This window comes from Scyliorhinus torazame, chromosome 2 (assembly GCF_047496885.1).
Source record: "Scyliorhinus torazame isolate Kashiwa2021f chromosome 2, sScyTor2.1, whole genome shotgun sequence".
Lineage (NCBI taxonomy): Eukaryota > Metazoa > Chordata > Chondrichthyes > Carcharhiniformes > Scyliorhinidae > Scyliorhinus > Scyliorhinus torazame.
Genome location: NC_092708.1, coordinates 377159001 through 377184511, shown reverse-complemented (window position 1 = coordinate 377184511; position 25511 = coordinate 377159001). Strand labels below are relative to the sequence as shown.

Genomic DNA, 25511 nt, shown 5'->3' with positions numbered 1-25511 from the left:
GACAGCCTTTTCCGAGGCCATGTCCAAGGTTGTGGGAGCGAGGGGTGGAGCCATGCCCACTAGTGACGGTCTTTCGGCCCATCAGAACAGCCAGAGCTGTTTACTGGGAGAGGGGCAGACGCTCTAGCCTTTGCCTTCCTGAGCCCGCCAGAGACTCCTGCTTAGCTGAAGATCAGCAGCGCCCACGGGGCCGCAGATTGGCTGTCCGACTTTACGGTATTCCTCAAATATGATAAGCTAAAATTCACCTGTCCGTGACCAGCAACCAATAAGGGAGGGGGGTCGGGGGAGCAGGGAGGGGCGACCAAAACTGGCAAAGGAAGAAAAGCAGTGGGGGTGATTGGGTCGGAGAAGTGGGGAGGGAAGACACCCCCCAGATTAGAGGGGAAGCAGGCAGAGGGACCAAGGGGCATGGGAGGAAGGAGAGCATTGGTGGTGCCACTCACCTGGGCACCCTGGCAGGGGCAGTGCCGTGCTGGCAGTACCAAGGTGCCAGGCTGGCAATTTCCCTGGGCTGGAGATTGGACCTGCGGGTGTCCTGTGTGGATGTGTGTGTGTGTGTGGGGGGGGGGGGGCCTGAGGACCCTCTTATAATTGAGCTGGGGGGTGGGTCGAGAGATCTGGACACCATTTAAAAATGGCGGCCCGATCGTCTCTGGCACTGAGGCGTTCCAGTGAGTGGAGCTCCTCAGTGTAGGAAGCACCTGGCTAAACGTGCTTGTTATGGGACTCTATTTCCAATGGTTAGATCGCGCCCAGTATTTCTCTTCTGGGTTACACTGTCCATTAAACTCAATGACTATTCTCACTGTGTGGCCTGAATATTCACTGTGCGCCCCATGATTTATCTGAAAACCTGCTCCTCTTGCCCTTTCGCCCGGCCGTGTTTCCTCTCCCTCCCCTAACTCCTCAGCAGCAGCCGTATGTCTCCAAACTCAGGATTCTTTCACCCTCACGCCTGATCAACTCTGCCCTAGTTTACTGGCGGTATGGAAAATTGCTTTTTCATCATCACCATGGTGCCACAGGGGATTTGAGCACTGCCCCTGGATTACTCGCCCATGAACATAACCACTACTGCACTAATGTTTCTCACTGCGATGCCTCCCAGAAGATGCGACTCAATGCCGACATTCATGGCCCTGAGACACATGAGGGAACATGCCTTTATATTAGGGGTGGCACGGTAGCACAGTGGTTAGCAATGTTGCTTCACAGCTCCTTGGTCCCAGGTTCGATTCCCGGCTTGGGTCACTGTCTGTGCGGAGTCTGCACGTTCTCCCCGTGTCTGCGTGAGTTTCCTCGGGTGCTCCGGTTTCCCCCCCACAGTCCAAAGATGTGCAGGTTAGGTGGATTGGCCATGATAAATTGCCCCTCAGTGTCCAAGGGGTTGGGTGGGGTTACTGGGTTACGGGATAGAACATAGAACATACAGTGCAGAAGGAGGCCATTCAGCCCATCGAGTCAGCACCGACCCACTTAAGCCCTCACTTCCACCCTATCCCCGCAACCCAGTAACCCCTCCGAACCTTTTTGGACACTAAGGGCAATTTATCATGGCCAATCCACCGAACCGGCACATCTTTGGACTGTGGGAGGAAACGGAGCACCCAGAGGAAACCCACGCACACACGGGGAGGATGTGCAGACTCCGCACAGACAGTGACCCAGCGGGGAATCGCACCTGGGACCCTGGCGCTAGTGAAGCCACAGTGCCAGCCACTTGTGCTACCATGCTGCCCAAATAGGATAGGATGGAGACGTGGACTTTAGTAGGGTGCTCTTTCCAAGGGCCGGTGCAGACTTGATGGGTCAAACAGCCTCCTTCTGCACTGTAAATTCTATGATATTGTGCCTTTCCTTGACGTCAGGATGTTCTAAAGCGCTCTAGAGCCAATGAAATACTTTCTCAAGTGCAAATCCTGTTGTCATGTAGGAAATGTAGCAGACAAATTCTTCACAACGAGCTCCCACAATAATGATCGTGATAACCTGTTTCTTTTTTAAGGGATGAATGCTGGCCGAGACAATAGGCCCCTCTTATAAAGGGAGCCATGAGATCTTTCACACTCGTCCAAGAGGGCAGGCAGGGCCTCATTTAAAAATATCATCCAAGAGAGAGCTCCTCTGACACTGCAGCAATCCCTCAGGACAGCATTGAAGTGTCAGCCTAGGTTCTGTGCTCACACTTCTGGAGTGACAAGTGAACGGACAAACCCCTGACCAAGGGACAGCTGTGCTTCCCGATGTGTGCAGCTGCTATTTGGGTGAGACATTGAAATGGTGCCCGACTCTGTGCATTCTTCACCCCGCGACGAGTCTCCGGCTACATCAAAGAGATGGAAGAAAGGACCTAGCTGGACCTGGACTGTGTAATGGGTGAATATTGTGCCAGCTCCTTCGTTGGCACAACTCTTCCAGTCAAACAGCACGCGACATGACTGTTTCAGCTTCTCACCACAGCACACAGGCACGCACACACGCACACATATGCACGCACACACCATTTGCTCGTGGGTCATGTGAAAAAAAAAGACACACAATTCTTACCCCTTGCGAGAAGTAGAAGCAGCGATACCCAGAGGCCAGAAACAGCAGAGCATGGAGAAGATGGCCAGACCCAGATGGTCACGCGGAGGGATCATAATGAAGTTGTCCTCGCTATCACTGTCACTTGAGCAGTCACTCTGGGGAGGAGGAGAATGATTGAGTCTGTGAGCGGCAGCTCAACACTGAATTTCATTAATGGTACACAAGTAGATAAAGACCTGAATTACTAAAGCCATTAGGAAAACATTTGCAGTAATCTCATCAGACCACACAATGAAGAGAAACGCTCGCAGGGAAGAAAATATAGGTCATGACCCTGGGGAAAGGGCTGTAAAACCCAGTATGTGTGTGTCTATCTGTGTCTCTTTGTGTGTCTATGTCAGTGTCTCTGTGAGTGTTCGTCTGCCCGTGTTTGTGCATCTGAGAGTCTGTGCGCCTGTGAGTTGCTAGTTGTGCATCTCTATATGTGTGTGTGATGAGTTTGTGCATCTGAGCGTGTGTGCATCTGTGAGTGTGAAGCTGCGTGTGCAAGTGCCTGCGCACAAGTGTGTATACATGTAAGAGTCTGCGAGTGTGTGCACCTGTGGTGGGTGTGCGTCTGCGTGAGTGCCTGTGTGTGCACAAGTCACAAAGAAATCCCTGGGCGGGATTCTCCGGCCCGCCAACCCCATTTACTGGTGCGGAACGCCACTGCCAGCAGCGGACTCCACCGTCCCGGTAGCCGGCCAATGGGGTTACTCATTATGGCCACCCCATGCCGTCGGTCAACGCTCGGGCGTGTGTGCGCTGCCGGCGAAGCGGAGGTTCCCGCCGACGGAGACTCCTGGTACCTTTCTTTAATGTAATTCCTCACTCAACATTATTTCTGTGTAATCTCTTAAATCCTATGAAAATTCATCGCGTGCGACAATGCGTGCAGGCAGAAATCCAGTGGCCAGTGCAGATTGCTGGCAAAGCCAAATTTAAAGGGCTAGGGCGTTCTAATTTTGGGACTAAAATTATAAAAGTCCTTGGATTGATTCAAAGGTCATCCAAATCCATCAGCAACTGTTGCAAAGGCTGGGTTACCAACTACGATTAAATGTATTCCAGGAGGTTTTAACAGATGATACCCCTGCCCCCCCCCCCCCCCCCCCCCACCCCCCGCCACGCTCCAGCCATTAGACAGGCAGCAAATCCATCCTTGTCTCTTTGCACCAATTGGAAAACAGAAATTGGATGATGTTTGACTGTCAGCCAATCAGTCTTTTCCTTCCCCTTTTCAAATACTTTTATAGCTGGTAAAGAGAAATGTTGAAAGAATTTTTTTAAAAAAACAATAGTTTTTGATGTCAAAAGACCAGAAGAAAAAGGGAACAGGAATAGAAGGTTCGGCCCCTCGAGCCTGCTCTGCTGTTCAATAGGATCACAGCTGATCCCACATTCCTCACATCCACTTTCCTGCCCTTTCCCCAGATTCCTTAATTCCCTCACTGATCAAGAATATATCAACTCACCTTCAACATACACAACTCTGCCCCCACAGCTCTCTGTGGCAAGGTGTTCCAAAGACTCACAACCCTCTGAGAGAATAAATTCCTCCTCATCTCAGTCTTAATTTGACACCCCTGTATTCTGAGACCCTCTGGTTCCAGACTTTTCCGTGAGGGGAAACATCCTCTCAGTATTGACCCTGTCAAGCTCCTTAAGAATTCTATATGTTTCATAAGATCAACTCTTATTCTGCTGAATTCCAATGAGTGGAGCCCCAACCTGTGAGTACCCAATTCATTTTTTCCAATTAAGGGGCAATTTTAGCGTGGCCAATCCACCTAGCCTGCACATCTTTTGGGTTGTGGGGGCGAAACCCACGCAAACACGGGGAGAATGTGCAAACTCCACATGGACAGTGACCCAGAGCCGGGATCGAACCTGGGACCTCGGCGCCGTGAGGCGGCAGGGCTAACCCACTGTGCCACCATGCTGCCCTTGGTTTAACCTTTGCTCTTAAGGCAATCCCTCCATACTGGGAATCATCCTAGTGCATCTTCTCTGAACCGGCTCCAATGAAATCTCTCCTTAAGAAAGGGGGCCAAAACTGCTCACAGTGCTCCAGATGTGGTCTCGTACATCGTGATCTTGTACAGCTGCAGCAAGACTTTCCGACTCTTATACTCCAACCCCCTTGAAATAAGAGGTAACATTCCATTAACCTTCCTGAATACCTGCTGTGCCTGTGTGCTGGCTTTCTGTGTTTCGGGCACAAATCCCCCCAAAGTTCATTTGTGTTGCCGCTTTCTGCAGTTTTCCTCCGTTTAAACAATATTCTGTTCTTTTGTTCTCCCTGCCAAAATGAACAACTTCCACATTTTCCCACATTATACTCCACTTGCCAACTTTTTGCCCACTTACTTTACCGATCAATATCCCTTTGCAAACTGTTTGTATCCCCCTCACAGCTTGCCTCTCCCCCGATGTCTGTGTTGTCTGCAGATCGGGCTAATGGCCTGCTGGTTTTTCTCCAAGTTTGCGCACAGCAGTGTCCTGGAAATCGAGCGTCAATTCCTGGAGTCTCCAGGCCAAACCTGGAGGGTTGGCAACCCCAATGCTGAATGATTGGGGAACGAGGAAGAGACATAGAAAAAAAAATAAGAGGAGGCGGCACAGCTGTCAAGATATTGGGGTGGATTCTCCATTGTGATTCCACCTCCCTCCCGCTGCCAGCGAGGACGGAGAATTTGGCGCGCTGTTCGCTGGAGGTGGGATTATTCACTCCCGCTGTTTGTCAATGGGATTTCCCATCGAAGGCACCCGCCGCTGCCGGGAAACCCACGGGAAGAGGTGCGCTGCCGGCAGGAACAGAGATTCCGCTGCCAGTGGATGGCGGGAGAATTCCGGCATTCTCTTTAGTGTGGGGTTCCTGGTGGGGCGGGGCTCCGATCCATCCATATGCACTGACTACAAACCTGTCTCTCAGGGACTCCCGGAAGGTATGTTGCCTCCAGGGAGCCAGGGCCAGGGATGTCTCGGATCGTGTCTTCAGGATCCTTAAGGGGGAGGGGGAGCAACCAGAAGTCGTGGTGCACATTGGTACCAACGACATAGGTAGGAAAAGGGGTGTGGAGGTAATAAACGAGTTTAGGGAGTTAGGCTGGAAGTTAAAAGCCAGGACAGACAGAGTTGTCATCTCCGGTTTGTTGCCGGTGCCACGTGATAGCGAGGCTAGGAATAGGGAGAGAGTGCAGCTGAACACGTGGCTGCAGGAATGGTGTAGGAGGGAGGGCTTCAGGTATTTGGATAATTGGAGCGCATTCTGGGGAAAGTGGGACCTGTACAAGCAGGACGGGTTGCATCTGAACCAGAGGGGCACCAATATCCTGGGAGGGAGGTTTTCTAGTACTCTTCGGGAGGGTTTAAACTCATTTGGCAGGGGAATGGGAACCGGATTTGTAGTCCAGCCAGTAAGCTAGCCGATATTCAGAACGCCAAAGCGTGTAATGAGGCAATGGGGAAGGGAACACTCACAAAGGAGAGTACTTGCAGGCACGGAGATGGGTTGAAGTGTGTATACTTTTAACGCAAGAAGCATCAGGAATAAGGTGGGTGAACTTAAGGCATGGATCGGTGTGGTGGTATGTATTAGGGGTAATACGGTACACCATGAATGCCGAGGAGCTATTGGAGGACAGATGCTGGGTCCCGATAGGATCTGCCGCCTACTGGGCTCCACCCAGATAGACAGGGTATAAGAACCCGGTTTACTCCCCGCAGCTGCATTCTGTGACTGAGCTGCTGGGGAACAAGTCTGAACAAGTCTGCTCAATAAAGCCTCGAGTGAAGTTCTCTACGTCTCGCCCCGTGTGTGATCGATGGTGCTACAATTTATTGAGCAGACTTAAAAAGAAATATGGAGCTCCGGATCACCCCGGAGTGCTTTGAGGGGTACCTCCGAACGGCCCCCGGCACACTAACGGAAGACAAGATGCAGGTCCTGCATTCCAGAGTGAGTCCCAAAATCTACGCACTCATCGAGGACGCGGAAGAATTCCCAGCGGCGATCAACCTGCTGAAACAGATGTACATTAGGCCCGTCAACCAGGTCTACGCACGCTACCAGCTCGCAACGAGACGACAAATCCCCGGGGAATCGCTGGACGAATTCTTCAATGCGCTGACGATCCTGGGAAGAATCTGCAACTGCCCAGCGGTTACGGCGAATGAACATACGGAGCTCCTGATCAGAGACGCATACGTAGCAGGTTTGGCATCGTCGCAAATTCGGCAGAGACTTTTAGAGAAAGACTCTCTCGAACTCACAGAGGTATGGGCCCTTGCAGCCTCCCTCGACGTGGCCTCCCAAAACGCCCGCGCTTATGCCTCCGACCGCACTACAGCCCCTTGGGCTCCGTGGACCCCCGCTGCGACCGACCCCCCGGCACCCCCCACCCTTCCGCAAGCGCGCGCGGCCAGAATCCCAGACCACCCGGGGGGGGCCCCGCTGCTACTTTTGCGGGCAGCCGAAACACCCCCGCCAGCGCTGCCCGGCCCGCTCGGCCACCTGTAAAAGCTGCGGAAAAAAGGGGCACTACGCATGGGTGTGCCAGTCCCATGGGGTCGCCGCTATCCCCGGGGAAGAAACGGGACCACGGACTCAACCCCCCCAGCGACCCACGGGCGGCCAACAGGCGCCGCCATTTTGGACCCCGGACACCACAAGGGGGGGACGGGCGCCGCCATCTTCCTACCCACGGGCCACGTGCGATCCATGGGAGCGGCCATTTTGTCCACCCCTGGCCGCGTGCGACCCATGGGAGCGGCCATCTTGTCCACCCCCGGCAGCGTGCGATCCATGGACGCCACCATTTTGGCTGACAGGCAAGCACCCCAGCGTGGACGGCTCCACACTGCCTGGAGACAACGATCTGATGTCCCAACCACGTTTGGCATCGGTGACCCTCGACCAGTCGCGGCCCCAGACGCTCCAGACGACAACGACGAAGGTGCTGGTGAACGGGCACGAGACGCCGTGTTTGATCAACTCGGGGAGCACAGAGAGTTTTATTCATCTGGACACGGTAAGACGCTGTTCCCTGGTAATTCGGCCAAGCACCCAAAAAATTTTCCTGGCGGCGGGGTCCCACTCCGTTGAAATCAAAGGGTTCTGCATCGCAAACCTAACTGTGCAGGGGAGAGAGTTCAAAAATTACCGGCTGTATGTCCTCCCCCATCTCTGCGCTCCCACTCTCCTGGGGTTGGACTTCCAATGCAACCTCCAGAGCTTAACATTTAAATTTGGCGGCCCTATACCCCCACTGACTATCTGTGGCCTCGCGACACTCAAGGTCGAACTGCCCTCCTTGTTTGCGAACCTCACCCCGGATTGCAAACCCGTCGCCACTAGGAGCAGACGGTACAGCACACAGGACCGGACGTTTATCAGGTCCGAAGTCCAGCGGCTGCTGAAGGAAGGCATAATCCAGGCCAGCAATAGTCCCTGGAGAGCCCAGGTGGTAGTTGTGAAGACAGGGGAGAAGCAGAGGATGGTCGTAGACTACAGTCAGACCATCAACAGGTACACGCAGCTAGATGCGTACCCTCTTCCCTGCATATCCGACATGGTCAATCGGATTGCACAGTACAAGGTCTTCTCCACCGTGGACCTTAAGTCCGCCTACCACCAGCTCCCCATTCACCCCGGTGACCGCAAGTACACTGCCTTCGAAGCAGACGGGCGGCTATACCACTTCTTAAGGGTCCCATTCGGCGTCGCGAACGGAGTCTCGGTCTTCCAACGGGAGATAGACCGAATGGTCGACCAGCACGGTTTACGGGCCACATTCCCGTACCTCGACAACGTCACCATCTGCGGCCACGACCAGCAGGACCACGACGCCAACCTCCTCAAAATCCTCCAGACCGCTAACGCTCTCAACCTCACCTACAATGAGGAAAAATGCGTGTTTAGCAACGACCGTCTAGCCATCTTGGGCTACGTAGTGCGTAATGGAGTGATAGGCCCCGACCCTGAACGCATGCGCCCCCTCATGGAGTTCCCTCTTCCCCACTGTGCCAAAGCCCTGAAACGCTGCCTGGGCTTCTTTTCTTATTACGCCCAGTGGGTCCCCCAGTACGCAGACAAGGCCCGCCCACTAATCCAGTCCACTACTTTTCCCCTGTCGACAGAGGTCCGCCAGGCCTTCAGCCGCATCAAAGCGGATATCGCAAAGCACGCCATCGGCGAGTCCCTCCCCTTCCAAGTCGAGAGCGATACATCCGACGTAGCTCTGGCGGCCACTCTCAACCAAGCGGGCAGACCCGTGGCCTTTTTCTCCCGGACCCTCCACGCTTCAGAAATTCGCCACTCCTCAGTGGAAAAGGAAGCCCAAGCCATAGTGGAAGCTGTGCGACTTGGAGGCATTACCTGGCCGGTAGGAGATTCACTCTCCTCACTGACCAACGGTCGGTTGCGTTCATGTTCGATAATGCACAGCGGGGCAAGATAAAGAACGACAAGATCCTGCGGTGGAGGATTGAACTCTCCACCTACAACTATGAGATCTTGTACCGTCCCGGAAAGCTGAACGAGCCGTCCGATGCCCTATCTCGCGGCACATGTGCCAACGCACAAATGGATCGCCTCCAAGCCCTCCACGAGGATCTCTGCCACCCGGGGGTCACTCGCTTCTACCACTTTATAAAGGCCCGCAACCTCCCGTACTCCGTCGAGGACGTCCTAACAGTCACCGGGAATTGCCAAATCTGCGCAGAATGCAAACCGCATTTTTTCAGACCAGATAGAGCGCACCTGATAAAGGCTTCCCGTCCCTTTGAACGCCTCAGTCTGGATTTCAAAGGCCCCCTCCCCGCCACCGATCGCAACACGTACTTTCTTAACGTCGTTGACGAATACTCCCGTTTCCCCTTCGCCATCCCCTGCCCCGACATGACCGCGGCCACGGTCATTAAAGCCCTCTGCACCATCTTTACCCTGTTCGGTTTCCCTGCCTACATCCATAGCGATAGGGGGTCCTCCTTCATGAGTGACGAGCTGCGTCAATTCCTGCTCAGCAAGGGCATAGCCTCGAGCAGGACGACCAGCTACAACCCCCGGGGGAACGGGCAGGTAGAGAGGGAGAACGAAATGGTCTGGAAGACCGTCCTACTGGCCCTACGATCTAGGAATCTCCCAACTTCCCGCTGGCAGGAAGTCCTCCCGGATGCCCTTCATTCTATCCGGTCCCTGCTGTGCACCACCACTAACCAAACGCCGCACGAGCGCCTCCTTGTCTTCCCTAGGAAGTCCGCTTCTGGAACGTCACTTCCGACTTGGCTGGCAGCCCCGGGACCCATCCTGCTCCGGAAACATGTGCGGGCGCACAACTCAGACCCACTGGTGGAAAAGGTACATCTACTCCACGCCAACCCGCAGTACGCCTAGGGGCGTACCCAGACGGCCGACAGGACACGGTCTCTCTGAGGGACCTGGCGCCCGCGGGAGCTCCCCACCCCCCCCCCCCCCCAACACAAATCACCTCCCCCTCACTCCCGCCGGTGCACCCCACAGCCACCCCCCTCCCGGGGGGGGGGGATCGGTTCTCTTCCCAGGCCCGCCCAGGAGTAAGGAAACAGAAAGGGACAGCGCGATGCTCCCAGAGTCGACCGGACCCGAGCCAGCACCACCACCACCACCCGGGCTGCGACGATCGGAGAGGGCGACCAGAGCACCAACTCGACTCATCGAATCGACTTAAGATGTATATAATTCAGTGGCCCAGTAAAAGCGGCATTGTTGTAAATAGTTAACGCTGCTAATCGGGTTAAAATGTGAATAATTCAGTGGCCCAGTAAAAGCGGCATGGTTGTATATAGTTCAATGGTTAAGGCACCGACCCTGTAAACCCCGACCACCATACCACCCACCACCCCGCCGGGTTCTTTTTTAACAAGGGGAGAATGTGGTGGTATGTATTAGGGGTAATACAGTACACCATGAATGCCGAGGAGCTATTGGAGGAGAGATGCTGGGTCCCGATTGGATCTGCCGCCTACTGGGCTCCACCCAGATAGGCGGGGTATAAGAACCCGTTTTACTCCCCGCAGCTGCATTCTGTGACTGAGCTGCTGGGGAACACGTCTGAACAAGTCTGCTCAATAAAGCCTCGATTGAAGTTCTCTACGTCTCGCCTCGCGTGTGATCGATGGTGCTACAATCGGTACTTGGGACTATGATGTGGTGGCCATCACGGAAACATGGATAGAAGAGGGGCAGAAATGGTTGTTGGAGGTCCCTGGTTATAGGTGTTTCAATAAGATTAGGGAGGGTGGTAAAAGAGGTGGGGGGGGGGTGGCATTGTTAATTAGAGATAGTATAACAGCTGCAGAAAGGCAGTTCGAAGAGTATCTGCCTACTGAGGCAGTATGGGTTGAAGTCAGAAATAGGAAAGGAGCAGTCACCTTGTTAGGAGCTTTCTATAGGCCCCCCAATAGTAGCAGAGATGTGGAGGAACAGATTGGGAAACAGATTTTGGAAAGGTGCAGAAGTCACAGGGTAGTAGTCATGGGTGACTTTAACTTCCCAAACATTGAGGGGAAACTCTTTAGATCAAATAGTTTGGATGGGGTGATGTTTGTGCAGTGTGTCCAGGAAGCTTTTCTAACACAGCATGTAGATTGTCCGACCAGAGGGGAGGCAATATTGGATTTGGTACTTGGTAATGAACCAGGGCAAGTGATAGATTTGTTAGTGGGGGAGCATTTTGGAGATAGTGACCACAATTCTGTGACTTTCACTTTAGTAATGGAGAGGGATAGGTGCGTGCAGTAGGGCAAGGTTTACAATTGGGGGAAGGGTAAATACGATGTTGTCAGACAAGAATTGAAGTGCATAAGTTGGGAACATAGGCTGTCAGGGAAGGACACAAGTGAAATGTGGAACTTGTTCAAGGAACAGGTACTACTTGTCCTTGATATGTATGTCCCTGTCAGGCAGGGAAGAGATGGTCGAGTGAGGGAACCATGGTTGACAAGAGAGGTTGAATGTCTTGTTAAGAGGAAAAAGGAGACTTATGTAAGGCTGAGGAAACAAGGTTCAGATAGGACGCTGGAGGGATACAAGATAGCCAGGAGGGAACTGAAGAAAGGGATTAGGAGAGCTAAGAGAGGGCATGAACAATCTTTGGCGGGTAGGATCAAGGAAAACCCCAAGGCCTTTTACACATATGTGAGAAATATGAGAATGACTAGAGCGAGTGTAGGTCCGTTCAAGGACAGTAGCGGGAGATTGTGTATTGAGTCTGAAGAGATAGGAGAGGTCTTGAATGAGTACTTTTCTTCTGTATTTACAAATGAGAGGGGCCATATTGTTGGAGAGGACTGTGTGAAACAGACTGGTAAGCTCGAGGAAATACTTGTTCGGAAGAAAGATGTGTTGCGCAATTTGAAAAACTTGAGAATAGACAAATCCCCCGGGCCTGACGGGATATATCCAAGGATTCTATGGGAAGCAAGAGATGAAATTGCAGAGCCGTTGGCAATGATCTTTTCGTCCTCACTGTCAACAGGGGTGGTACCAGGGGATTGGAGAGTGGCGAATGTCGTGCCCCTGTTCAAAAAAGGGACTAGGGATAACCCTGGGAATTACAGGCCAGTTAGTCTTACTTCGGTGGTAGGCAAAGTAATGGAAAGGGTACTGAGGGATAGGATTTCTGAGCATCTGGAAAGACACTGCTTGATTAGGAATAGTCAGCACGGATTTGTGAGGGGTAGGTCTTGCCTTACAAGTCTTATTGAATTCTTTGAGGAGGTGACCAAGCATGTGGATGAAGGTAAAGCAGTGGATGTAGTGTACATGGATTTTAGTAAGGCATTTGATAAAGTTCCCCATGGTAGGCTTATGCAGAAAGTAAGGAGGCATGGGATAGTGGGAAATTTGGCCAGTTGGATAACGAACTGGCTAACCGATAGAAGTCAGAGAATGGTGGTGGATAGCAAATATTCAGCCTGGATCCCAGTTACCAGTGGCGTACCGCAGGGATCAGTTCTGGGTCCTCTGCTGTTTGTGATTTTCATTAATGACTTGGATGAGTGAGTTGAAGGGTGAGTTAGTAAATTTGCAGACGATACGAAGATTGGTGGAGTTGTGGATAGTGAGGAGGGCTGTTGTCGGCTGCAAAGAGACATAGATAGGATGCAGAGCTGGGCTGAGAAGTGGCAGATGGAGTTTAACCCTGAAAAGTGTGAGGTTGTCTATTTTGGAAGGACAAATATGAATGCGGAATACAGGGTTAACGGTAGAGTTCTTGGCAATGTGGAGGAGCAGAGAGATCTTGGGATCTATGTTCATACATCTTTGAAAGTTGCCACTCAAGTGGATAGAGCTGTGAAGAAGGCCTATGGTGTGCTAGCATTCATTAACAGAGGGATTGAATTTAAGAGCCGTGAAGTGATGATGCAGCTGTACAAAACCTTGGTAAGGCCACATTTGGAGTACTGTGTACAGTTCTGGTCGCCTCATTTGAGGAAGGATGTGGAAGCTTTGGAAAAGGTGCAAAGGAGATTTACCAGGATGTTGCCTGGAATGGAGAGTAGGTCTTACGAGGAAAGGTTGAGGGTGCTAGGCCTTTTCTCATTAGAACGGAGAAGGATGAGGGGCGACTTGATAGAGGTTTATAAGATGATCGGGGAATAGATAGAGTAAACAGTCAGAGACTATTTCCCCGGGTGGAACAAACCATTACAAGGGGACATAAATTTAATGTGAATGGTGGAAGATATAGGGGGGATGTCAGAGGTAGGTTCTTTACCCAGAGAGTAGTGAGGGCATGGAATGCACTGCCTGTGGAAGTAGTTGAGTCGGAAACATTAGGGACCTTCAAGCAGCTATTGGATAGGTACATGGATTACGGTAGAATGATATAGTGTAGATTAATTTGTTCTTAAGGGCAGCACGGTAGCATTGTGGATAGCACAATTGCTTCACAGCTCCAGGGTCCCAGGTTCGATTCCGGCTTGGGTCACTGTCTGTGCGGAGTCTGCACATCCTCCCCGTGTGTGCGTGGGTTTCCTCCGGGTGCTCCGGTTTCCTCCCACAGTCCAAAGATGTGCAGGTTAGGTGGATTGGCCACACTAAATTGCCCTTAGTGTTGGGTGGAGGTGTTGACCTTGGGTAGGGTGCTCTTTCCAGGAGCCGGTGCAGACTCAATGGGCCGAATGGCCTCCTTCTGCACTGTAAATTCTACGATAATCTATGATTAATCTAGGACAAGGGTTCAGCACAACATCGTGGGCCGAGGGGCCTGTTCTGTGCTGTATTTTGCTATGTTCTATGTTCTATGTTCTCTACATTCGGTATGATTCAGGGAAATGAGGAGAATAATTTTCACACCTTTTGACAACCATGTTTGCGCTGTCTCTTTGAAAGGCTTCCCCTCTCAGCCCCCAGTGCTGCCCCCCCCCCCCCCCCCGCCCCCCACCCACCCCCTCCCCCCAACCCGGCACCTCTCCCCAACCCTGCTTACTCCCCATCCTCCTTCCACTCCTTCCCTTTGCAGTTATTTATTCAATCAGCTTTTCCAGCATCAACAACACATAAAACATTCTCTTTCCTGGATTCTCTCCACACACACATTTCATCCCTCAGGGTGGGAAAGAGGGAGAGATAGAGTCATACAGAAAGAGGCCCTTCGGCCCATCCTATGTCTATGGCCATCAAGCACCGATCTATTCTAATCCCATTTTCCAGCACTTCGTCCCGAGCCTAGCCTCAAGTGCTCATCCAAATGCTTCTTAAATATTGTAAGGGTTCCTGCCTCGACCACCCTTTCAGGCAGCGAGTTCCAGACTCCCAGCACCCTCTGGGTGAAAATGCTCCTCAAATCCCCTCTAAACCTCCTGCCCCTTACCTTAAATCTAAGCCCCCCCTTCCCCCGGCTATTGACACTTCGACCAAGAGGAAAGAAATGTTCCTTCCTATTGACTCCATCTGTATCCCTCAGAATTTTGTCCACCTCAATCAGGTGCCCCCTCAGCCTTCTCTGCTCCAAGGAAAACAGCCCCAGCCTAAGCGGTCTCTCTTCATAGCGGAAAGGCTCCAGCCCAGGCAGCATCCTGGTGAATCTCCTCTGCACCCTCTCCTGTGCAATCACATCTTTCCTACAGCGTGGCGACCAGAACTGCACACAGTACTCTTGCTGTGGCCTATCCACCATTTTATACAGCTCCGTCAGAACCTTCTGCCGTTAAAAAAAAGGAGAAAAATAACTTGACGACGGTTTTGAGAGCCAGAAGAAGGAATCATCGCGGAGGTCCAGGACCATACGCCATTGGGACTGATGTCGGGAGAAATATCGTCGACTTCCACGGTGAAATCATCATTGTGGCAAATAAAAATAATGCTCAAGTAAATCCTTGGACATGGTACAGTTGGTAGTGGGGGCATCGGCGAATCATCCGGTCGATCGCGACAGCCGACAGTGTGAGGAAAAGGGTTTTCAAAAGGCAAAAAAGGTATCGGACAACTGCGAGTTACTGGGGCGTATCTCAAACAGAGGATCAGAGTTTCCAGTCATTACTGCTGCCCTGGATAGAGCTGCAGAGGCTGTGCCCGAGGCACTGAAACGGTCCGCGGGAACGCGGACCTACAGGACTGCGGCTCTGCAACCTACTGCCCGGGAATCGCCAGCGAGGCACAGACAGAGCTGGTCTGGTGCACGGCGAGATTCTCTGCTTTAAACAGAGAGAACATAAACAGCAGGAAGGCAGGCCGAGGGCTGAGCAGCACAGACCAAGGAGCTACAATTCAAAAACGGCAGGAAGAAAAGGCGCCATGGACATGATTGATGATGAGGAGGAGACATGGAACGCTTATGAGGAAAGGTTCCAGTCATTCCTTAAAGCCAGTCAGACACCAGCATACCTGCAGACTGAGACATACCTGCAGACTGAGACATACCTGCAGGCTGAGACATACCTGCAGACTGGGACATACCTGCAGGCTGGGACATACCTGCAGGCTGAGACATACCTGCAGGCTGAGACATACCTGCAGACTGAGACATACCTGCAGACTGAGACATACCTGCAGGCTGAGACATACCTGCAGGCTGAGACATACCTGCAGACTGAGACATACCTGCAGGCTGAGACATACCTGCAGACTGAGACATACCTGCAGGCGGAGACATACCTGCAGGCTGAGATATACCTGCAGGCTGAGACATACCTGCAGGCTGAGACATACCTGCAGGCTGAGACATACCTGCAGGCTGAGACATACCTGCAGACTGTGACATACCTGCAGGCTGAGACATACCTGCAGACTGTGACATACCTGCAGACTGAGACATACCTGCAGGCTGAGACATACCTGCAGGCTGAGACATACCTGCAGACTGAGACATACCTGCAGACTGAGACATACCTGCAGGCTGAGACATACCTGCAGGCTGAGACATACCTGCAGACTGAGACATACCTGCAGGCTGAGACATACCTGCAGGCTGAGACATACCTGCAGGCTGAGACATACCTGCAGGCTGAGACATACCTGCAGGCTGAGACATACCTGCAGACTGAGACATACCTGCAGGCTGAGACATACCTGCAGGCTGAGACATACCTGCAGGCTGAGACATACCTGCAGGCTGAGACATACCTGCAGACTGTGACATACCTGCAGGCTGAGACATACCTGCAGACTGAGACATACCTGCAGACTGAGACATACCTGCAGGCTGAGACATACCTGCAGGCTGAGACATACCTGCAGACTGAGACATACCTGCAGGCTGAGACATACCTGCAGACTGAGACATACCTGCAAGCTGAGACATACCTGCAGGCTGAGACATACCTGCAGGCTGAGACATACCTGCAGACTGAGACATACCTGCAGACTGAGACATACCTGCAGACTGAGACATACCTGCAGGCTGAGACATACCTGCAGACTGAGACATACCTGCAGACTGAGACATACCTGCCGGCTGAGACATACCTGCAGACTGAGACATACCTGCAGACTGAGACATACCTGCAGACTGAGACATACCTGCAGACTGAGACATACCTGCAGTCTGAGACATACCTGCAGACTGAGACATACCTGCAGGCTGAGACATACCTGCAGGCTGAGACATACCTGCAGACTGAGACATACCTGCAGGCTGAGACATACCTGCAGACTGAGACATACCTGCAGGCTGAGACATACCTGCAGACTGTGACATACCTGCAGGCTGAGACATACCTGCAGACTGAGACATACCTGCAGACTGAGACATACCTGCAGGCTGAGACATACCTGCAGGCTGAGACATACCTGCAGACTGAGACATACCTGCAGGCTGAGACATACCTGCAGACTGAGACATACCTGCAAGCTGAGACATACCTGCAGGCTGAGACATACCTGCAGGCTGAGACATACCTGCAGGCTGAGACATACCTGCAGACTGAGACATACCTGCCGGCTGAGACATACCTGCAGACTGAGACATACCTGCAGACTGAGACATACCTGCAGACTGAGACATACCTGCAGGCTGAGACACACCTGCAGGCTGAGACATACCTGCAGGCTGAGACATACCTGCAGACTGAGACATACCTGCAGGCTGAGACATACCTGCAGGCTGAGACATACCTGCAGGCTGAGACCATTCTCAGCTCAGCTGGGAGGAAAATATTCATATTGCTGTAGGATTTAGTACACCCAGCTAAACCTGGAGACAAGACACTTGATGAGTTAATGACTGCCTTGCAAGAACATTTCCCTCCCCGTCCACTATTAATAGCCGAAAGATTCCACTTTCACCGTCGTGCACAGGAAGACGGGGAAAACATTTCATAATTTGTTGCATCACTGCAAAATACTGGGAATTTGGCCAGACTTTGGATGATGCACTTCACGACCGATTAGTTTGTGGCCTCAGGAATGAAGCCAGCCAAAGGAAATTGTTGACTGAAGGTGCATTAACCCAAACATCTGCTCCAGGAATCGCAACATCGAAGGAACTTGCTGAGGGAGAAGATTCGCTGATTGGAGTTCGAGCTAAAGTCTATAAGATGGCGTCCGTTTGAAGCAAGTCCACCAAGAACCTACCAGGTCATTGCTGCAACCACGTGGGCCGTATGGCTGGAGATTGTTGGAGCAAGGGGAAAAGATGCAAAAATTGTGGTAAAGTTGGTCACGGTGCCAAGGCACGTTGGCCACGCCAACCTTCATCAGCATTAAAGAAGTGGACCAATAAGAATACTGTAAAGTCTACTGGGCGTGTTTACCAGTTAAGTAATCCAACTGAAGACTCACCAAGTACCAAAGTGTCAAGTCAGCTGAAGGAATGTTTCCCATTGTGCAGCACCCCCCCCCCCCCCACCGCCCCCTCCTTCGGAAATCTGCTGCCGTGAATGCGCTGCCGGCGAAACGGAGGATTCGGCTGACGGAGAATTCAGCCCAGACTCTTTGACCGTGGGGAATGGATTCTTGTGAGAAATTACACCTCAGGCGAAAAATAGACTCCAACAATTGCACTCGCCAAAATGGGTCCAATTTCATAAGATGTACAATCTGACTATAAATTCATTTGCCGTCGGTACACTGACTAATTGTTGTCTGCACATAGTGAGTACAGAGTCTGTACCAAGGGCGGGATTCTCTGATCCCCCGCCGGGTCGGAGAACCGCCGGGGGCTGGCGTGAATCCCGCCCCCGCCGGTTGCCGAATTCTCCGGCACCGGATATTCGGCGGGGGTGGGAATCGCGCCGCGCCGGTTGGGCGGCCCCCCAGCGACTCTCCGGTCTGCGATGGGCCGAAGTCCCGCTGCTGGAATGCCTGTCCCGCCGGCGTGGATTAAACCACCTTTTAAACGGTGGGACAAGGCGGCGCAGGCAGGCTCCGGGGTCCTGGGGGGGGGGGCGCGGGGCGATCTGGCCCTGGGGGGTGCCCCTACGGTGGCCTGGCCTGCGATCGGGGCCCACCGATCCGCGGGCGGGCCTGTGCCGTGGGGGCACTCTTTTCCTTCCGCCTTCGCCATGGTCTCCACTATGGCGGAGACGGACGAGACCCCCTCCACTTCGCATGCGCGGGGATGCTGTGAGCGCCCGCTGACGCTCCCGCGTATGCGCCGCACGGCAAAGTCATTTCCGCGCCAGCTGGCGGGGCACCAAAGGCCTTTCCCGCCAGCTGGCGGGGCGGATATCAGTCCGGCGCGGGCCTCGCCCCCCAAGGTGAGGGCTTGGCCCCTCAAGCTGCGGAGAATTCCGCACCTTTGGGGTGGCGCGATGCTGGACTGATTCGCGCCGTTTTTGGCGCTGGTCGGCGGACATCGCGCCAATTGTGGAGAATCCCGCCCCTGATGTTTTCACCAGAGAGTATGGACAATGACATGCCAGACCCGAGGACTGCAACTGCCAAGATCACGGAACCTGTTACAACAGAGTCATTCACACAACCAGGGACAGTCCCTGAATTGGTTTTGTCGGATGTAACACCAACCAGAGCACAGGAAGACACGCCTAGTACCCCCAAGAGTCAAGTTCCTGAATGTTGTGTTGTAAAGAGGGAAGGCTGGTATGTATCAGATTAACACCATTGGCTGGTGCAATGTCATTTCATTTGATTTATTATTGTCACATGTATTAGTATACAGTGAAAAGTATTGTTTCTTGCATGCTGTACAAACAATGCATACCGTACATAAGGAAGGAAGGAGAGACTGCAGAATATAATGTTACAGTTATCGCAAGGTGTAGAGAAAAGATCAACTTAATACGAGGTAGGTCCATTGAAAAGTCTGATGGCAGCAGGTTGGAAGCTGTTCTTGTGTTATGTAATGATGTCATTGGAGCGCCTCGCGTGCTTTTGTGGAGTTCACCATTGTACCTGTTTGAGCAGCACCATGTTATATACGCTCGATGTGCGTCACTTTGATTCTTTCTCTTTGTGGCTACAACAGAGAATATCACAATATGCCTTCTGAACCACCTTATCTACCTGTCCTGCTGTAGAGAGCCTTTATCCCTCAAGCCTTCAGAAACCTATGGACATGCATCCCAAGGTGCATCTGATCCTCTGCACTTCCTAGTATCCTGCCAGTCATTGTGTATTCCCTGGCCTTGGCCTTCCAAAATGCACCACCTCACACTTTGACATTGCAGATAGGCTTTGAAAGGATTTGAGAGATTAACAGAAGTAATTGCGCGTGGTAAGCGGGAACACATTACCCGAAAGGATGCAGATTTCACAGGAGCTTGCAAAAGGCAACTGGAAGGATTTTTCCTGTCCTGTCAAAAAACCCCACCCCCGGCGCGGGCGGATGGGCGAGTCTCACAAAATGCCATAGACAATGACGAGCCGCCTCTGCCGCTGGAAAACATGCCACGGGGGGAGGGGTGGGGGGCAGAAAATCCTCCCCATGGACTCAGAGTCACAGAAAAATGGGAGAAACGGCTGGCAAGGGGACTAAATTGGACGACTTTCCAGAGGGCCACCTTTCCTGTTAGAAGTGATTAATTTTCAGCAATAGATCATCTGGGAAAATATATGTTTGTTAATTCCTTTATCCATTTAATCCTCCCTTCTGCTTTCGCTGAGCATGAAGGCAGCTAATTTAACGAAAAGTTAGTGAGCTGCTTTTGAGACTGTATTCCAAATATTTATTCTAATTGAAGGTCAACAGATTAACAGCTGTATTCAAAGACAGCGGACAAAGAAATGTCATCCAAATGTATTACCTGTGCATCTGCCAATATATAAACCGTATTCCTAAAATGTTATGTAATTATTTATTCAAAGCTTTAACAATGCTTTGAGCTCACGTTTTGACAGCAGAAGATTATGACGCCTCATTATTTCAGCTGTCGGCTTTATTCACAGTGAGCCCCCAGAGGCACGTCCGTCATGGCAGCACGAGTTCTCAGGCTTGTCCCGGTTTAGATCGTAGAATCCCTGTGCAGAAGGAGGCCATTCAGCCCATCGAATCTGCACCAACCCTCTGAAAGATTACCCTGCCTAAACCCACGCCCCTGCCCTATCCCCATAACCTCGGGCGAAATTCTCCGTTATCGGCGCGAAGTCCGCCGATCGGCGCCAAAAACGGCGCTAATCCCACCTGCATCACGCCGCCCCAAACGTCGCTAAGTCTCCGGCCCGGAATGGGCTAGCAGCGACGTGACGTTATCCGTGCTGGCTCACGTGGTTCACGCACGGTGTGACGACTCATAAGCTGCGCTGCTCCCCCCACCCGACCAGAAGACCCGGCCGGATGGCCGCCCACCACTCAGCCCCGAGGTTCCAGCCCCGCGACATTGAGGCGTTCCTGGACGCAGTGGAGCAGAGGAGGGAGTCCCTGTATCCCGGGCACGGCCGCAGGGTCGCCCCACGACACAGCCGGCGTTGTGGAGGGAGGTGGCAGAGGCCGTCAGCGCTGTGGCCCTGACACCACGGACAGGCACCCAGTGCCACAAGAAGGTGAACGACCTCGTCAGGGCAGCCAGGGTGAGCCCCCCCCTTGCCCGATATCCATATCCCCCATATCCCCTCTCCCCCATATCCCCCATATCCCCCCTCCCCCATATCCCCCCTCCCCAAATCCCCCTTCCCCCATATCCCCCCTCCCCCATATCCCCCATATCCCCCTCCCCATATCCCCCCTCCCTCATATTCCCCCCTATCCCCCCTCCCCCATATTCCCCATATCCGCCTTCCCCCATATCCCCAAGTGAATCCAGCCCTAACCTTAACCTCTGCAATGCACGCGCAACCGATGGCGTGCATTCATATACCTGCCTAACACTATTGCCTTTTACCCCTGCCACCACCCCCCACAGGAGAAGCGCGCACACAACACCAGGGAGCATGTGAGGACTGGAGGAGGCCCCGCTGATGAGAGGCCACTGACCAAACACGAGGAAAGGGCCCTGGAACTGGCTGGCGGACCTGAGGACCGGGAGGTTGCTGATGCAGAGGTCGGTGGCCCACCAGCAAGTGAGCTACCGACAGCCCGTCCCCATATCCCCCCTCCCCCATATCCCCCCTCCCCCATATCACCTGATCACTGCCTGATGTCTAACCATGCATGCTTCATTGTGTATCGCAGGAGCAAACGTCCAGGCACCCATCCCCGCAGATGCAGACCGCCCGCATGATGCCCCTCGGAGGCCACGGGAGACGGAGAGACCCGGACCCTCTGGCATGCGACGCCCGCATGATGCCCCTCGGAGACCACGGGAGACGGAGAGACCTGGAGCAACAGGGAAACGGCGCCCCCGTCTCGTGCGGGTGCGGCGACGCAGGCGTGTGCCACCCAGCGATGAGAGGGGCAGCCACAAGCCCCCGTCACAGCCGAGCCATGAAACCACAACCCAGGACACCCCTACCCAGGACACCCCTACCCGGGACAGCACTACCCAGGAAACTGAAATACCGGACAGTGACACAGATTGGATGGGTGGAGACGAACCCCCACCCCAAAGTGCCATGGACTCAGAATGGGACGAAGAGCACGACACAACGCCACTGCTGTCACCAACACCCTCCACCATCGCAGAGACACTCACCTCGGTTGGGCACTTTAGTGATGAGGCGTCTGGTACACTCACTGGTGCGCACAACACAGCCGTCCCGGTACAGCAGGTGGAGGTAGGAGCAGCAGAGGGGCCGGGCGGTCGGAGGGCAGCCCAGCCCAAGCAAACATCTGCCGCCCAGATGGATCCCGGGTTCCTGGAGTTACCACATCCGCCCATAGGTCCGATGCAACCACCGACCCGGAGACGAGCAAAGAGGGTGACGGCCAGCTTGCGGCGGCTGCAGTCGCAGGTGGAGGAGTCCACCCATGTCCAGGAGCTGGCAGTGGTGCCGGTCATGCATGCCACCCAGGCCGACACCGCACGGGTGGCGTCCGCGGTGGAGGCAATGGGTGCGACGGTGTCAGACATGGGGAGCGGTTTGCGAGGCCTGGGGCTTTCCGTGCAGGCGGCGACTGTGGCCCAGGACATGGCTGCCCTCTCACAGGAGGCCATGAGCCAGCGCCAGCGGCAGATGGCAGAGGGGCTCAACTCTGTGGCACAGTCTCTGAAGGCCATGGCCCAGTCTCAGCAGGCCATGGCCCAGTCTCAGCAGTCCATAGCCCAATCTCTGCAGGCCATGGCCCAGTCTCAGCAGTCCATAGCCCAATCTCTGCAGGCCATGGCCCAGTCTCAGCAGGCCATCGCTGAGGGCATCGGCGCCATTGCCTATGTGCGAGCCGGCGTCGCACAGTCACAGACAGGGATTGCCAACCCCCTGAGCTCCATGGCTGCAAACCTGCAGACCCCTGTCGATACCAGCACAGGCCTCCAGGACTGGCAGCGCCAGATGTCGGGGGGCGTCGGATGGCCAGTCCGTTCGCATCCCCCACCCATGTAGAGGCCTGGGGGCCATCGGGCACCCAGAGGGAGGAGGAGGTGCTGGGGCCCGTTCCAGGTCCCATTGTAGGGGAGGTCCCGGAACACCTCAACACCTCGGGCTCCCCCCCTTCCGTCCCAGGTGCATCACGTGGGCAACGGGCAGGACAGGCTGGCAGCTCGCCATCCCAGTCGCCCGGGGTGGTACTGTGGCCATGGGTCAGACATAGTCCAACGATGTAGAGCCAGGAGCTCACCGCAGGGCGAGTTGTCATCATCCTCCATGGCCTGCAATCGACACGCGTCCACCCGCAACTGTGTGAGCCCGGCCCGTTGTGCCGCAGGTGGATCGGCAATGGGGGGGGGTGGGGTGGTGTGCATGCGGGTGGGGTGGGTGGGGTTGGGGAGGGGGGTGAGGTTGCTGGGTGGGTGGATGGGTGGGGGTTGTGGGTGGTGTGGGTGGTCGGCTGTTGCCATGGTGTGCGGTCTGTGGCCATACTATCCGATTCCCACGCCCTTCTAGTCAGTGAAGCGGGCGTCTATCAGTCTGTCCCGTGCCCGCTGGGCCAGCTGGTAATGGTGGACAGCCACCCGCCTGTGTCTACCCCGTCTGCCCTGACCATTGCCCCCATCCCCCTCATCTGGGGAGGACTGCGCCTCTTCCTGCTGCTCCTCCAGTCCGCCCTCCTCTGCTGCGGCACATCGCCCTCTGCTGGGCTATGTTGTGCAGGACGCAGCACACCACAATGATGCGGCCGACCCTATCTGACCGATACTGGAGGGCGCCCCCAGAGAGGTCCAGGCACCTGAAACGCATCTTCAGCACGCCAAAGCACCTCTCTATCACTCCCCTTGTCGCTACATGGGCATCATTGTAGCGGTTCATCGCCTCATTGCGTGGCCTCCGTATAGGCGTCATCAGCCACGATCGCAATGGGTAGCCCCTGTCGCCCAGCAACCAGCCCCTCAGCCGTGGATGGCGTCCATCGTACATCCCGGGGATGTATGACCGCGACAACACGTATGAGTCGTGTACACTGCCCGGGTAACGGGCGCAGACGTGCAGGATCATCATGCAGTGGTCGCAGACCACCTGTATGTTCATCGAATAGGTCCCCTTCCTATTGGTGAACACGGCCCTGATATCTGCAGGTGGCCGCACGGCGACGTGCATCCCATCGATCGCGCCCTGGACCATGGGGAACCCGGCCACGGCAGAGAAGCCCACGGCCCGGGCATCTTGGCTGGCCCGGTCCACAGGGAAGCGGATGTAGCTGTGCGCCATGGCATATAGGGCATCTGTCACTGCCCGGATGCACCGATGCACCGATGTCTGCGATATGCCGGACAGGTCCCCACTCGGTGCCTGGAATGATCCCATTGCATATAAGTTCAGGGCCACCGTAACCTTGACGGACATGGGGAGAGGGTGTCCCCTGCCAGTGCCACGCGGTGACAGGTGCGCCAGCAGGTGGCAGATGTGTGCCACAGTTTACCGGCTCATTCGGAGTCTCCTCCTGCATTCCCGGTCCGTGAGGTCCTGGTATGACTGCCGGGGCAGGTACACACGGGGCGCCCTCGGGTGCCTCCGTTGCCGTGGGGCCGCGATGTCCTCCTCCCCCTCCTCGTCCTGTCGGTCAGGTGTCCCTCCAGCCTGGTCGGCTGCCGCCTGCCCCTCTGCGGCAGCCTGCGCCGCCTCTCTGGCACGCTCCTCCTCCTCCTCCTCCTCCTCATCCAGGGCAACATAGACATTAGCGGCTGCCGCCACGGTGGCCAAAATCGCTGGCTGACCGGAAAACATGACGGCCTGGGGGGGGGGAACAACGACATATCATCATTGCCCATACCCCCTCCTTCCCCCAGCCAGGTGGCATGGACCGCATGGGTCCGACTGTTGGAGGCTGGCACCTGGCCAGGTGGACCAACTCACTTGCCCTCGCGCCCCCCCTCCCCGGCACTGACCCCCCCCCATCCCCCCCGGCCCCCTCCCCGGCATGGACCCCGTCCCCCTCCCCGGCACGGACCCTCCACCCCCCTCCTCAGCACGGACCCCCCCGTCCCCCGTCCCCCTCCTCGGCACGGACTCCCCCCTCCCCGGCATGGACCCGTCCCCCTCCCCGGCAAGGACCTGTCCCCCGTCCCCCTCCCCGACATGGACCCCCCCGTCCCCTCCCCGGCACAGACCCCCCCGTTCCCCTCCCTGGCATGGACCCCCCCCTCCCCGGCACGGACCCCCCCTGGTCCCCCGTCACCGACACGGACCCCCCCCGTCCCCCTATCCGGCACGGACCCCCCCGCCCCGTTCCCCTCCCCAGCACGGATCACCCCCCGTCCCCCTCCCCGGCACGGACCCCCCACCGTCACCCTTCCCGACACGGACCCCCCCCGTCCACCTATCCGGCACGGACCCCCCCGTCCCCCTCCCCGGCACGGACCCCCATCCCCTTCCCGGCAGTCATCCTCCCGTCCCCGGCACTCACCCCCCCTCCCGGCACTCCCCCGGAGCCCAGCCCACTCTAACCACCCCCCCCCCCCCCCCCGCCGCACACACACACACACAACCCTGCACAATCCTCTCCCCCACACATTCAGACTGCGGCCAC

General features: G+C 54.8%; 1 protein-coding gene across 1 annotated transcript in view; it reads right to left on the bottom strand.

Moving 5' to 3' along the window:
* Positions 1-25511, bottom strand: part of LOC140404736 (synapse differentiation-inducing gene protein 1-like) — a 339786-nt gene that overhangs the window by 78754 nt on the left and 235521 nt on the right. The window contains 2 exon segments of the mRNA XM_072493435.1: positions 2551-2570; positions 2573-2687. Coding sequence (XP_072349536.1) covers positions 2551-2570; positions 2573-2687 — 135 coding nt within the window.